This window comes from Bison bison, unplaced genomic scaffold (genome assembly GCF_000754665.1).
Source record: "Bison bison bison isolate TAMUID 2011002044 unplaced genomic scaffold, Bison_UMD1.0 scf7180017864276, whole genome shotgun sequence".
NCBI classification, from domain to species: Eukaryota; Metazoa; Chordata; class Mammalia; order Artiodactyla; family Bovidae; genus Bison; species Bison bison.
In genome coordinates this window covers 1,120,505-1,133,963 of record NW_011494848.1, presented here as the reverse complement: position 1 = coordinate 1,133,963, position 13,459 = coordinate 1,120,505, and the positions used below count along the sequence as shown (strand labels likewise).

The 13,459-nt window shown below is 50.4% G+C and overlaps 1 protein-coding gene across 2 annotated transcripts in view; it reads left to right on the top strand.

Moving 5' to 3' along the window:
* The first annotated feature begins 1,129 nt into the window (after positions 1-1,129).
* Positions 1,130-13,459, top strand: part of CHRDL2 (chordin-like 2) — a 34,090-nt gene continuing 21,760 nt past the window's right edge. For both annotated transcript variants that reach the window (XM_010848866.1, XM_010848867.1), the window contains exons 1-2: positions 1,130-1,541; positions 12,499-12,611. In XM_010848866.1, the coding sequence (XP_010847168.1) occupies positions 1,460-1,541; positions 12,499-12,611 (195 nt within the window). In that variant the 5' untranslated portion in view covers positions 1,130-1,459. The remainder of the gene's footprint in view (positions 1,542-12,498; positions 12,612-13,459) is intronic.

Here is a 13,459-nt window from a genome sequence, read left to right as displayed (position 1 = left end):
ACGAGGTATGGGACACCAAGGATGGGCTGAGGTGAGGGGCTCCAGGCCCTTGCCCCCACCCCCACCCCATCAATTTCAGGTAAGAAAGACAATGCTTCGACCTAAAGCCCTTACTCAAGAGGATTGAGTATGACCAACCCTCTCAGAAAGGTGCAGGCCCTGCCTGCAGAGGCAAAGGAAAGACTGTGTCCTGCTTCTGGAGTCCTAGGGTGGGATGGGAGGGAGCAGAAGATTCGCAGAGGAAGGGCCAGGGATCCCGCATGGCGCCTCTAAATTCGGGGATAGCTAGCCAGAGCATTCCAGGCGCCTGGAATTCGGACCCCTTCTCTTCGAGATCTGAGTGCTTTGACGTGCTCATCCCACGCGCGAAACAATTGTGGGATTAAAAACATTAAAAGATACTTAAGATACTAAGGTCCCCATTTTAGCACGGGGATCTGGGAAACAGACTCAGGTGGAGTGGCCAAGTGCACAGACAATTAAGAACAGCAAGTGTCCCGATTTCATCCAGAGGCGGGGTTCTGTGCAAGCACCATGGAACTCCCTCACCTGGGCGCCTGTCGAATCCACAGCCCGCTTCGCCTTTCCGACCCCGACATCTCTCCCTTCCCCACCCGAAAGTTTCTAACAGGGTTCAGTCCTCCTGGGCTCGGGGCGCCGCGGGGAGTTAGGGGTTAAAACCCGTGGCCCGGGTGGCTCCTTCCCCCTCCCCAGCCCCCTCGCCTCCTCTCGGCGCGGCGCCTGGAGCGTCTGTCCCAGAGACCGGCACGAGAGAGGAGGGGGAAAGTGGGCCTGTTTCTCGGGTGGCCAATCCACCGAGCCCGCGGTGCCTCAGAGGAGGCGCCAGGGCTAGGCCAGCGCCAGGCCGGGGCTGCCTGCTTCCCGCGGCAAAGTACAAATGCGCCCGAGCGCGGCGCCTGGCGCCCTTGGCGTGCACAGCCGGCCCGCGCGCAGCCTCCCCCCGTGGCCGCGGCGCCGTCGCCGCCGCGGGTACCGCCGCGCCGCCGGGCTCCAGGACCCGGCAGCCCGACCCCGAGCTCTGCGAGCAGGGGGCGCCGGCCGCTTCTAGCCCGCACGCCAGGAGCAGCCCGCCGGTCCCGCGCGCCTGGCCCAACGCTGCGCAGCTGGGCGGACTCCGGTCCTCCCTCTCCCGTCTTTCTTCTCCTCCCCTCCCTCTCACCTTCTCCTTTACTTTAATTGCTTTCCCCTCTTGCACACCTTCCTGTATCCCTCCAACCCTTTCCCTCCGTTGGCTTTCCACCTTCCTCCTATTCCCACCTTGGACCTCCCTTTTTGTCCTCAACACCTTCCTCTCAACCCTTCTCTGAATCTCTAACCCTAACCCTCCCCGGGTCTGTGGATTGCTTTGTGCCCCTGGGCGTCAGTGTCCCCCGCATCTCACTTTCCCCGAAGTCCCCTCCCGGCTCAGCGCCTGAGGGCCTGGCCCTGGGGAAGAAGGATGGTTCCCGAGGTAAGGGTCCTCTCCTCCTTGCTGGGACTTGCGCTGCTCTGGTTCCCCTTGGACTCCCACGCACGAGCCCGTAAGTAGCGGAGTGGGTGTGCTGGGTGGCAGAAGAGGGGACCCTGGGGATGTGCTGGAAAGTGCCAGGACTTGGAACCCCAGACTGTTCTGACAGCCATCCAGCGAGCACCTGTGCCGGGAGGGTGGAGGCTTCTCTGCGGACCAGTTAGGGCTGACCAGACTGGGGGGAACTCGGCAAGACTCAGAGCTAAGGGGGCTGCGGCCACGGACCCGAGGGTGAGGGACCTGAGAGCAGTGGGCGAGAGGGCAGGGCACGGTGCTTCTGGAGGAGCGGGGGATGCTTATTCCTAGCAGAGAGTCTGGCGTGTTTGGCGGCAAGGGTGTGATGATGAAGAGGCTATTGCATTTAAAGAGAGCCGGTGGAAAGAAAGAAGAGTTAACTGGGATAACTTTCCCATTGCTTTTCTCTTTTGAGACTTACAACACTCCGGTCAGGTGGGTATTATCATTTGCATTTTACAGATGAGAAAACTTAGACTGAGAGAGGAAACTTGCTCACGTTGACAGAGCTAGTGAGCCATCCGAAGCCAGAGTCTTCAATTCCCAATCTGATGCTTTTCCCCCTGGTCCCACAGCACCTGGAAGGAACTCTGATTTTGAGCTGTGACATTGGGAGGCAGCAGGGCACAGGGAGATAGACCAGGGTCTTCATGATCCCAGATCTGCTGACTACCAGCTGGTAGGAGGCAGATATGTCTCTGAGCCTCAGTTTTCTAATCTATAAAATGGGAGTGAAAATCCCAGGACTGTTCTGAGGATTAAATGGAAGAAAACATGGAAAGCAACCAGCACCAGCAACTAGCTGGTCCATGGTAGGTTCTCGAAAAACACGTTCCCTAAATCATGTTTTTCTACTTGTACACAGTGTAACCTCAGTGAGTTGATATCAACTCTCTGAGCCTCAATTTCCTCACTCTTTCCACAATAGGCTGGTGGCGGACCTCCTACCCATCTTTTGACCGTCTCTTGGAAGGCTGGGAGGGTGAAGAACAAAACCAAAGATTCTCTTAAAAAGAAGGAAGCATCTTAGTTCAAATGCAGACATACCCAGTAAAGAAACCAAGGCCCAGCACGGGCAGTGTTCCGCCCCAGGTTACACCGGGCACAGCCTGGGATTAAACCCCATTTTCCCAGCCTAGAGCACGTTCCTCTCCACAGCTCAGCTCCTCCATCTCTGCCTTCTTTTGCACATGACTTTCTGGAGCCAGCATTGCTGGGTGTTGTTTCATTCCTGTCTCTGATCATCAGGGCAGGCTGCATGTCTGTCCGTCTCTGGGCGGCCACCAGCATGAGATTCACAGAAGTCCTTAGTAACAAGTCCTGAAAAGAGCCCCGTGTTAGTTCAAGTCCTGGCTCTGCCCCTTAGTAGCTGTGTGGCTTTTCGTAAGTGACAACCTCTCGGAGCCTCACTTTCTGCATCTAAGACGCACACCCACCTGAAGGCTTCTCAGGAGGATTAGAGGAGATGACTGTTAAGTGCCCAGCACAATGCCTACTGCTCTGTCAGTGTCTCCGCCTCCTCCTTGAGGCCTGGAGGTTTCCTCCCAACACCTTTTCATTGCTTCTTAAAAGAGAGAATTAGCACAGGATGCCCTTAATGCCTACCTCCCTTGCACTTGGCACATGGCTCTTAACCCCCCAGATTTCATTGCCCTGGATGCATCTTAGAAAGATGGCCTAGAATCATCTTTATGTAGATTGCTCACATCTCCCCACGGCTCTCCTCCTTGCCTCCCAGAGCCTGTCAGCCCTCTACAGCCCAGCTTAGGTCACACCTCTTCCAGCAAACTCTCCCTGCCACCTGATCCATGCTGATCTTCCCTCCTCTGTGCTTCCACTCTTCGGGCCATATTTCTCATTAGGTGCTGCCAGTATTCCATCTCCCCTAGACTGGAGCCTAGTTACCGACATGCAAGAAAAACCTTGGAGCAGAATTGTTGAGTTAAGGTGACGTGGAGGTAGTCAAAGGGGTGTAAGATGCTGCGATTTCAAAGCTGAAAGAACTTTTGAAAGTCACCTGTTTCTACACCTCAATGTACCAATCCATACAGTTAAACCAAAGCCCAGAAAGGGCAAGTGACTTGCCCAAGGTCACACAGCAAATTTATTAAAGAAACGAACCGAGACCTGGATCCTAGTCCCTGATTTATCACTTACTGGTTATGTGAATTAGGACAAATTATTTCCTTCTTTTAGCCTCTCAAAGAAGGCTAATAACTTCTGTGTAATGCTAATAACCTACAAATCTTTAAACAGTCCTGTAGTCATTTGCTAAGGTCTTGTTTGAAGGTCTCCTGTGAAGGCCCTTGTCTTAGTTTAGTAAGTTTAGTTAGTAAGATCTGGGGCCTGTTGTAAGTAAGAAATCTCCTGGTGACATCTTAGGTGCTTTCAGAAGTGGTACCCACAGATAGAAATTCTCAAACCCTGTGGTGTCTGATTCCTGAGATGGCCCTGTCCTGCAGAATATATAGGCCTGTGAACATGTATGGCAGCTTGCTCCTTAGTTTAAAGTGCAAGGGTATTCAAGCAAAGGTTATTCTATCCTTGGCTCTATTTCCAGCCATAGATTGAGCCTTGATCCCAGCCCAGACTGAGTCTCAACTCCAGCCACAGACTGAGCTCTAATCCTCAGACACTACTGTGGATCAAGCCCCATTTCCATTCCCACCTAGAGCCCTTAGCCAGGATGAGCCCCTGATCTGGTCACTGGCCAGTGCAGTCCCAGGCTGAGCCACCTGTGTGTATGACGTCCGTCACTTTGGGCACCCATCCCCACTTGTGTCTGTGGAATGAGAACCTGCCCAGTTCCTTGACTCCCTCTCCAGTGCTCTTTCTCCTCTGTCAGCTCCTCTTCTTTGTGCTCTTCCCCTGGTGGCGCAGAGGTTAAAGCGTCTGCCTGCAATGTGGGAGACCTGGGTTCGATCCCTGGGTCAGGAAGATCCCCTGGAGAAGGAAATGGCAACCTACTCCAGTATTCTTGCCTGGAGAATCCCATGGACAGAGGAGCTTGGTGGGCTACAGTCCAGCTACAGTCCACGGGTTGCAAAGAGTCGAACTCGACTGAGCGACTTCACTTCACTTCACTCACTTTACTAACTGTACCCCCTCTCCTAACTCCCCCCCACCTCCGCTTTAAGGTGTACAGCTGCTTCTGTTTTTTCATCTCTCCCTCCATCCAATCCTGACTTCAGGAGAGAGTTGGTTATCAGGTAAAACCACCAGCTCGTCTACCTCCAAGGTTTATGTATACCATGGAAATCAAAGTTTTTGGCTCCAGGTGACAAAACCTCAGACCCAAGAGGCAGGGTGGGGGCAGGAAAGGAGCTTCTGTGCTATGACATGGTACAGATGGAATCAGAAGGTCAGGGCTCCGGTCCTGGCTCTGCCTCCAGTTCCAACTGTGACCCACAGCAGGTTGCCTTTGTCTGCCTTGACTTTTCCCAGCTGTAGAGCAATTCAGTGGGAGTCAAATAGATAATCTTTGAGGACCTTTCCAGCTTTAACATCTCATGATTCTAAGACCCAAAGATGCTATCGCCTTGGTTCAGGGTCCACTCTGGCCTTTGGAAAAGGGAATTGGGGGAGTGTGGGTCTGCAGCCTGGTACCCTTGCCCTCCAGGGAGGAGTGGATAGACAGACATCCACTGAGAATCAGACACCAACAGAAAGGGCCTAGAGGGCCTGGGACAGAGGGTACAGAGGGCTGACGTCTGGCTGCAGTCAGATCCCTCTCTGCCTGTCTTGAGGTTCTGCACCTCTCTCTCCCACCAGTAGAGGTCTCTGTATCACTCACTCGCTTGCAGGCTGTTGAGCAGAGCTGGGCAGCAGCGGTGCAGTTGCTCCAGCTGTTGCACCTGTTCCAGGGCTGGCCTCTCAAGTTCCCCCAGCCGCCGGCCATGGCACCAGGCTCTGGGAGAGAGACTTTGAATCCCTTGGACTCCCAAAGAAGAGGACTGGCATGCGAGCAGTGCTGCTGGAAGGTGCAGTGCAGAGATCATTGCAGGCATCCCTCTGCCTCTGGGCAGGATGTCATCCCAGAGAAGCCTGTTTCATACTCTGTTACCCATACTTATAGTCAGGATTCTTCCTTTACCTCAGATAAATCCTTCTGTTTGCAATTTAAAGCCATTTCTTCTGATCCTGTCCCTTAGGGGATGGGCATTCCTATGAGAAGCCCCCACCTACCTGGATCTGAAGACACATTGGAGTTCATGCTGGAAAAAATCAATTATCTTAGACCAGGGTCAGGCTCTCTTTGGGACTATGTCCACATCTGTAAAATATGGGATTGGGCATAATCTCTCAATCCCTAACTTTCTAAGATTTTGTGTGTTAGTCATTCAGTTGTGTCCGACTCTGCGACCCCATGGTCTTAGCCTGCCAGGCTCCTTGGTCCATGGAACTCTCCAGGCAAGAATACTGGAGTGGGTTGCCATTTCCTTCTCCTTCTAAGATTTTCTGAACCTATAAATGTATTAATACATGTCCATGGAAGAAGAGAATGTAAATAGTTTATTCTCTACCCACTGACCCTTGCCAGGCAACTGAGCTGTCTTTCCTGGTTTGCTGACTCTCTCTTTTAAGGTCCTTCTATGCTCCTGAACATTTGTCATGTGCCAGATAAGAATTCAAGTTCACAGAAGCCAGGGTCCTTTCCCTAGACTGCACAGCTCATGCACTGAGGAGCCGAGGTTTTTACTTCTGATTCCCTTAGGAGGCCTCCCTCATTGAGTGCCAATACCCAGCACAGAGCTTATGTCTCGGAGAGGAGCAAGTTTGTTGGTGTGAAAGGGAACTATAAATAAATAAAGTACAGCATTGTGGGCATGAGGGAAGAGATGTGAACGTTCTCACATCCCCATGCAGGCTGGCTCACTCGGGTTCCTGAGTTCTTGCAGGCTGGGGTCAGGCCAGCCACAGTTCCAGCCCCAGGTCTACCTGGTGCCCTTCTCTTGGTCTCATCCTGCCTGTTTTGCAGCCCAGAATATTCTTGTGTCTTTTCTGCCTCCTCTTGAAAGAATTCCCAGCAACACTACCCACTCCTGGCTACCCTTAAGAGATCTTAAGAGACCATGAGAGTCTCAAGGCAGACTGTGGGATGACCTTGGATGGGACAGCTTGGGAATTTGGACTTACATGTGAAGATCATGAAATCACTCAGCCTCATACCTTCCTGGGCTCCTGGCTATTTTGTACATAATGTTTGGTGAACAGTTTAGGAGTTCAGATGATGGGAGCTGGAAAGGGGAGGTCCAGGGCCAATTTCTGTTAGGCGGCAAGGTCAAAGTGCCCAAAGAGATTTGGCTCTTCTGTCACATGATTAAGTTCTCTTTTTGTTGAAGCAGGAAGTTTCCAAGATAAAGGACCAGCAATTGCCTCCTCCTCCAGAACCTTTCTTAACTCCATTCTTTCATCCCACATTCATTTACCAAGCGCTGATTCTGTGTAGGCTCTGCACAGAATACTGGGGATACAGAAATGAATGCCATTGGCCCTCGCTCTCAAGAGACTCACAGTTTACTAAGGAAGAGAAGTCCATTCAAAAAGTACTTCTAACCTAGTATGATGCAAATTGTGGCAGAGGGCTGAACTCAGTCTGTAGGACCGCCAGAAAGGACTGGCAAGTGGCCTGGGAGTTTGGGATGGCTTCACAGGATGGCATCGAAACAGGCTTTGGAGGATGAGGAGTTGGTCCAACATTGGAGATGGAGAATCACATTCCAGGTGAAGAAAGAGTATGCGTAAGGGTACACAAGCATGAAGGAGCGAGGGTAGGGGCGGGGTGGGGATGGGAAGAGTGAGAAATTTAGCGGGAGGATGTGAGGCTTAAAAAAGGGCCACCACAGAGAGTTCTGCTGGAAAAGCAGGTGGGAGCCTGCTCATCATAGGCTGGAGTGACATGATAACACTATGACAGATACCAGAGTCTGTCTGATAAACGTAGCTACCTTGAATTCAGATTAGGTCAACGAAGTTCAATCATCAGGCTAGGTAAAGAGATTCGGCTTTGCCCTGGCCAAGTGGGTGTTTCCTGCAGGGAGAGAAACTAGCCCCAGCACACCCCAGTCACCTTCAGGAGACTACATGGACCACAGTCACTCCCACCCCTTTGCGTGCAACTTCTTCTCTGCCCGACTCCACCTTGTTAACTCCTTCAAGATCCAGTTCAGGCATCTGCTCAGGGAAGACTTCCCTGAAGATCCCATGCTTCCACTGTCAGAGCATTTGTCTGACTGCATGTATTATATCTATCTGTCTTCTTCATTAGGCTGTAAGCTCCTTGAGGGTGGGCACTATGTCCTGTTTAGGCATGTACCAGGTCCATGGGCATGTATAACTTGATATACAAAATGCTCAGTACATGAATAAAGGAACCAATGTTACTATTACTAATGATAATAAAACATCAAAATTAATGGTAACACTTACTGCCTATGTGCTAAGAACCCCACATTCACTTGGTTATTCAGGCCTGAAACTCCAGTCCCACCCTTGACTGCCCCTTCACCCTCTCCACCCTTATCAGTCTGTCTGAAAGCCTACCCACTGTACCTAGTAGGTAGTCCTCAAATCTGTATTTCTGTCCCCCAGCACTGCTTCTGCCTTGCTCCAGGTCAGTGTGATCTCAGAAGAGATGACTGTAACAACCTCCTGTGGTCTCTCTGCCTCCAATTTGAGATCTAGAATGTTTGACCTTAGTGGCAGGTACCATGATGTTCTGGGTACTTGGGGGCTGCCCATAGGATTCTTGGAGTAAAAAGAATACTATGAGAAACAGAAATTGTTAGGGTAATTTGGGGTCAGCAACAAGGTCTGCTTTTTCTCTCTTTGTTTTTAGCCTACCATTTGGCTGAACATCTAATATGTGGCAGGCATTAGTCATATTATATATGTTATTTGACTTAATTCTGCAATAACCCCCAAAAGGTCAAGATTATTACTCGACCATTTGACAAATATGGAAACTGGGGCCTGAAGTGTTTAAATAGCTTGTCTAAATGCAGGTTGCAAATAAAAGCCAAATTCAGTTGGAACCCCAGCCTATCTGACTCTGAAATCAGAGTTTCGGGACTATATACACACTGGGTGAGGGGTATGAGACCCGTCCCTGTTCTTCTCTGTCTCTCTAAAGACAGAGAACATCTCTCTAGAACAGCTCTCTCTAGAACAGCTCCAATCATCCGCCTCAAGCAAAAACTTCCTCCACTAACGTCTTCCTGGATTAGACATCACTGCTGGGGGCCATTAACTCCTTAAGTCCCCTGAGAGAAGGAGCAATTGGTCCCCAAGTTGGAGAAAGAGATGATGGGTGGTCTGAGATGTGGTGGCGGGGTGCCAGGGCCGGAGTGGGAAGACCACAGAGGACCACAGAAAGGAGATGAGAAGGGAGGGAATGTGAGAAACAGACTTTGCTCCTTCTCTGTGTCTCTCAGGATCGGCTGCACTGGCTGCCTGGGCCTCATCCTGCCCTGTTTGGAGCCCCTGCAAGCCTAGGTGTACAGAACCATCAACATATCCTGAATCATGGAAGCTTGAAATGGTCAAATCTTAGAATCACAACATCATGCAGTTCTAGAAGCTTTGTTGTCTCATGATATGTAGGCTCTCAGAAACTTGGAATTCTCAAATCTTAAGTCTTAGAAACTTAGAACCTTAGAGTCTAAGAATGTTGACATCATGTATTCATAAACTATCTGTACAGAAAACCTGTGAAGATCAGAGTTCATGCCCACTCCTTATTTTGAAGATGGGCAAGTGAGGCCCAGAGAAGGGAAGCAAGAGTCTTCCTCAACATCACACAGTGAATTCATGGCATAAGGAGCTAGAGCCCCTTACCAGCCAAGTGCAAGGATGGGGCAAATGCCAGAGCTGCACGACGGAGGCAGCCTGCAGTCTTGCCAGGTCCTCCTCCTGCCTGGTTTTGGCGTGGCCTTGGGCACTCACCTCCCTAGAAAAAGAGGGAGCTCCAGGCAATGCCACCCTTCCTTGTGCTTCTCACCTTGGAGGGCGTGGTGGGGTGGGGATTGTGGCTCCTGGGGTTGACGGACAGTTTGCCAGGCCCCCCATATTCTTAGCTGCTGCCAGGTCCATCAGTGGGGGAAAGGGCCCCCTGGCCTGGGCATAGGCTGATACATTCTCTCTGTCTTCATGCTCTGAGCAGGCGAGGGGATGGAGTGGGGGTGCCAGCTGGCACGGGCCAGTCTGCAGGGCCGTCCCAGGGAAGATGGAACAGGATTTCTTCAACAGCAAGGCTAAGTCCTAAGGCTGCAGCAGTGTTGCAATTGCGCCCTTTCCTGGTCGGGGGAGGGGACTGAGGAAGAAAGACATTATTCAATCCTTGGAGAGTTGGGCTGGCTCTGACAAGCACCCCAGCTGGGCCTGTGTCCTGCCCTCTCTGCCAGCGGAGGCTGAGAGATAAACACAGCTCATTTGATACGGGCCAGCCGGGGCCTTGCTGGGAATGGGATCTGCTGTCTGATCCCCCCTCTACTTTGTGGGGTTGGGGAGCAGATGGGGCAAACCAAGCCATGGTCCCCAGGGGCCACCAAAACACAGATCCTGAGGGCATCATGGCCATGGCCTCAAATCCTTGTTCTGGGAAACCCAAGAGACACAACAGAAGCAGTGCAGGGAGCCGAGGAAGCTGATCTCAGCTTCTCACAAAGGCAGCTTTCTAAAGGTTAAGAATGGCCCTTAGCTCCTGTCCTCCATTCCAGCCCACCCTCAACGTGGAGGGGGAATTCCTGTCTCAAGGGCGAGCTGCTCCTGCTACTGAACTGCTTTCGATGCCCTGCGATCCTGCAGAGTTTAGGTGTCTAAAAGAATGATTCAGAAAGTGTGAGACTCTAGAAAGTGTGCAGGACGGAGGCATGGAGAGGAATATCTGGATTCTAGATTAATAGAGGACCAAGAAAAAAAAAAAAAAACTCCAGTACTTTGGCCACCTCATGCAAAGAGTTGACTCATTGGAAAAGACTCTGATGCTGGGAGGGATTGAGGGCAGGAGGAGAAGGGGACGACAGAGGATGAGATGGCTGGACGGTATCACCAACTCGATGGACATGAGTTTGAGTGAACTTCGGGAGTTGGTGATAGACAGGGAGGCCTGGCATGCTGCAATTCATGGGGTCGCAAAGAGTCGGACACGACTGAACAACTGAACTGAACTGAAGAAAAAAAATTTGGGAAAGGGGGATGGTGGCTAGTGGGGACAAGAAACCTCTAGGCCCTGAGTTTGAGCAAAAAACCATAGCAGGTGAGGTGAACTGAAGGGAAGTCTGCTTGGGAGTATGGGGTCCTGGGTTCAAATCAATAGCTGGGTGGCCTCAGGCAAGTCAACTTGGTCTTTGCAGCTCCTCAGTTTTCTCATCTAGTTTTCTTACAATTAACAATTGTAAGTAACAATCCCAATGACCCTGCAAAACTGCCTTATCCTCTTGAATCTAGAACAGATGATAATGTCCATCCAGCAGGGTCATTGTTACCATAATTGTCATAATTATAGCATTCAACTATGTGTCAGCAACTGGGCTAAGTGAGCGTTTTCCAAGCATTATCCAATTTAATTGTCAAAACATTGATGCTAATAAGATAAGTAATTTATATAAATAAAATATCATCGATAAACATTGGTTCCTTTCTCCAAATTTCAATCTCATTTAGTATGTCTTTATGGACACTTAGCTTGTGCTGGGCCTTCCAGATTTCCCCCTAAAAGAGCTTAGATTATTCTTTACGTAATGGAGAGTTTTTTGTAGAATGATAGCATCCCTTCTCTGTTGTAAAAATCACGAGGTACCTGTATGCAGGAGGGTTGGCAAGGGATAGGGCCAGAGGCAGAGCAGCAGGGCAAGGAGGCTTCAACCCCCAACATGGAGCCCTGACCTGGGGCTGGGTGCAGAGCTGGTGAGGGGTGAGGACACGAGATTCAGGACAGAGCCCCAAAGACTGGGCAACTGACTGGCTATGGAAAGACAGAGTGGTGGAGGTCTCAAGAAATCAGGATTGCAGGAGAGATACCTAACCCACATAAGGAAATAAACTATTTCAGTCATTCTTAAAAGCATTCCTCTACATATTGACAACATATCCGTTGTTTGTATCAGTTGTAAATCACTTGTAAATATCATTTGTAAATATCATTTGTAAATCATTACAAAAATAATCAATTGATGTGCAGTCACAGTACCACTGACCATTTTTAAGGATATTGTAAAAGTCAGTTTTGTAGCAACCTCTCACTGGGCAGCACTTTGTTTTCCTGATTCAAACACTTAATGATCAGAGCTCACTGAGGTATAGGGACACAGCATAGTATGAAAGCAGGAAAGCTGCTTTCAGTAGCTTTGTTCGAAAGATATATCACGTGGCCCAGAGTGTGTGTGTGTGTGTGTGTGTGTGTGTGTGTGTGTGTGTGTGCATAGGCAGGTAAGCAGCAGGGGGCAAGAGAAGGTGGTGCAGAGATGTGGTAAATAAACAAGCCAAATGGGACAAAGGAAAGGGAAGCAAGAGTGACTGTGAGAGTGGGAGCACTGCGCTGAGAGTCAAGAGGCTCTGGGGTCATCCTTGCTTGATGACTGACTTACTGTGTGTCCTAAGAGGTATAGTTTGGCCTTTCTGGGCCTCAGATGATTCATCTAATTATAATAACTAACATTTCTACCACAATTTAAATCTGTAAAAAGCATGTTCACTGCTTGACCCTCTAACCACTCTGTGAGAGAAGTGTCAAAGTTCGGAGAGGGCCAGTGACATGCCCAGAGTCACACAGCCAGGCAAGCTGATATTGAAACTCAGTCATTCTGGCCCCCTGACTAGGAGAGCGTGTCCTGTGGATTCTCTTTTGCTTGAGTGTCCAAATGACATCCTTCCTAGAGCCAGAACGAAGGAGGGATGGAGCAGGGACTCCAGGCTGGAGCCTCCTGGGACTCACAAAGCACCGGTTGGTTTGCCAGGCCCAGACATGTTCTGCCTTTTCCATGGGAAGAGATACTCCCCCGGCGAGAGCTGGCACCCCTACCTGGAGCCTCAGGGTCTGATGTACTGCCTCCGCTGCACTTGCTCCGAGGTAGGTTCCTCTGGCCTCCTGTGACAGGTATGTCTGGGAGATGGAGGGAAAGAGGACAGCCTGACTTTGGAGTGGGGGGACTCTAGAACCAGGCCCCCATAGAATTGGGGTCTATCGGCAGCATCTGAGGGACTTGGGGCCACACCACTTCACTACTGAGTACTCAGGCATGGGCATAGAGGCCTACTGTGGGCCTCCCAAGACAAATCACACAGTGGATCAGTGGCTGGACTGGGATGAGGACACGAACCTCCCCTCTCTCACCCAGCCTTCTTTCCTGCTGCCACCAGCCTCCTGTGCCTACGCAGCAGAAGGCAGAGCTTCTACCATGTTGGCCCCTGGTCAAGCCTGATGCCAGTGGGAGCACAACCCCCCATCCCTGCCTCCCCTTGGTTTCTTAGCACATCTGAGGCCAATCAGCCTTTTCAAAAAGAACTTTGTGAAATATAGCCAAAAAACAAGAAGGAAACCATAACAGAAAATTCCAGACATATCATGCGGTCCAGTTGACCAAGTCCAAGTTTTGTGATCAGTGGAGCTAATTCATTTCTCCCTCCCTGGAGTTCACACATACACAGTTTCCTCACCCCAAGGGGCTGACATCCCCAAAATACACTCTGAATTCCTTCCTTCTTTCCATTATCATCACTTCCCCTAGTCTAAGCCACTTTCCTCTCTCACCTGGGCTGCTGTGTGAGCATTCTAGAGTCTCCCTGTACCCCTTTTCTCTTTTTAAAATATTTTTTGGTGTTGACCATTTTTAAGGTCTTTATCGAATTTGTTATAATATCGCTTCTATTTTAGGTTTTTTGGGTTTTTGGCTGTGAGGCATGTGCTATCTCAGCCCC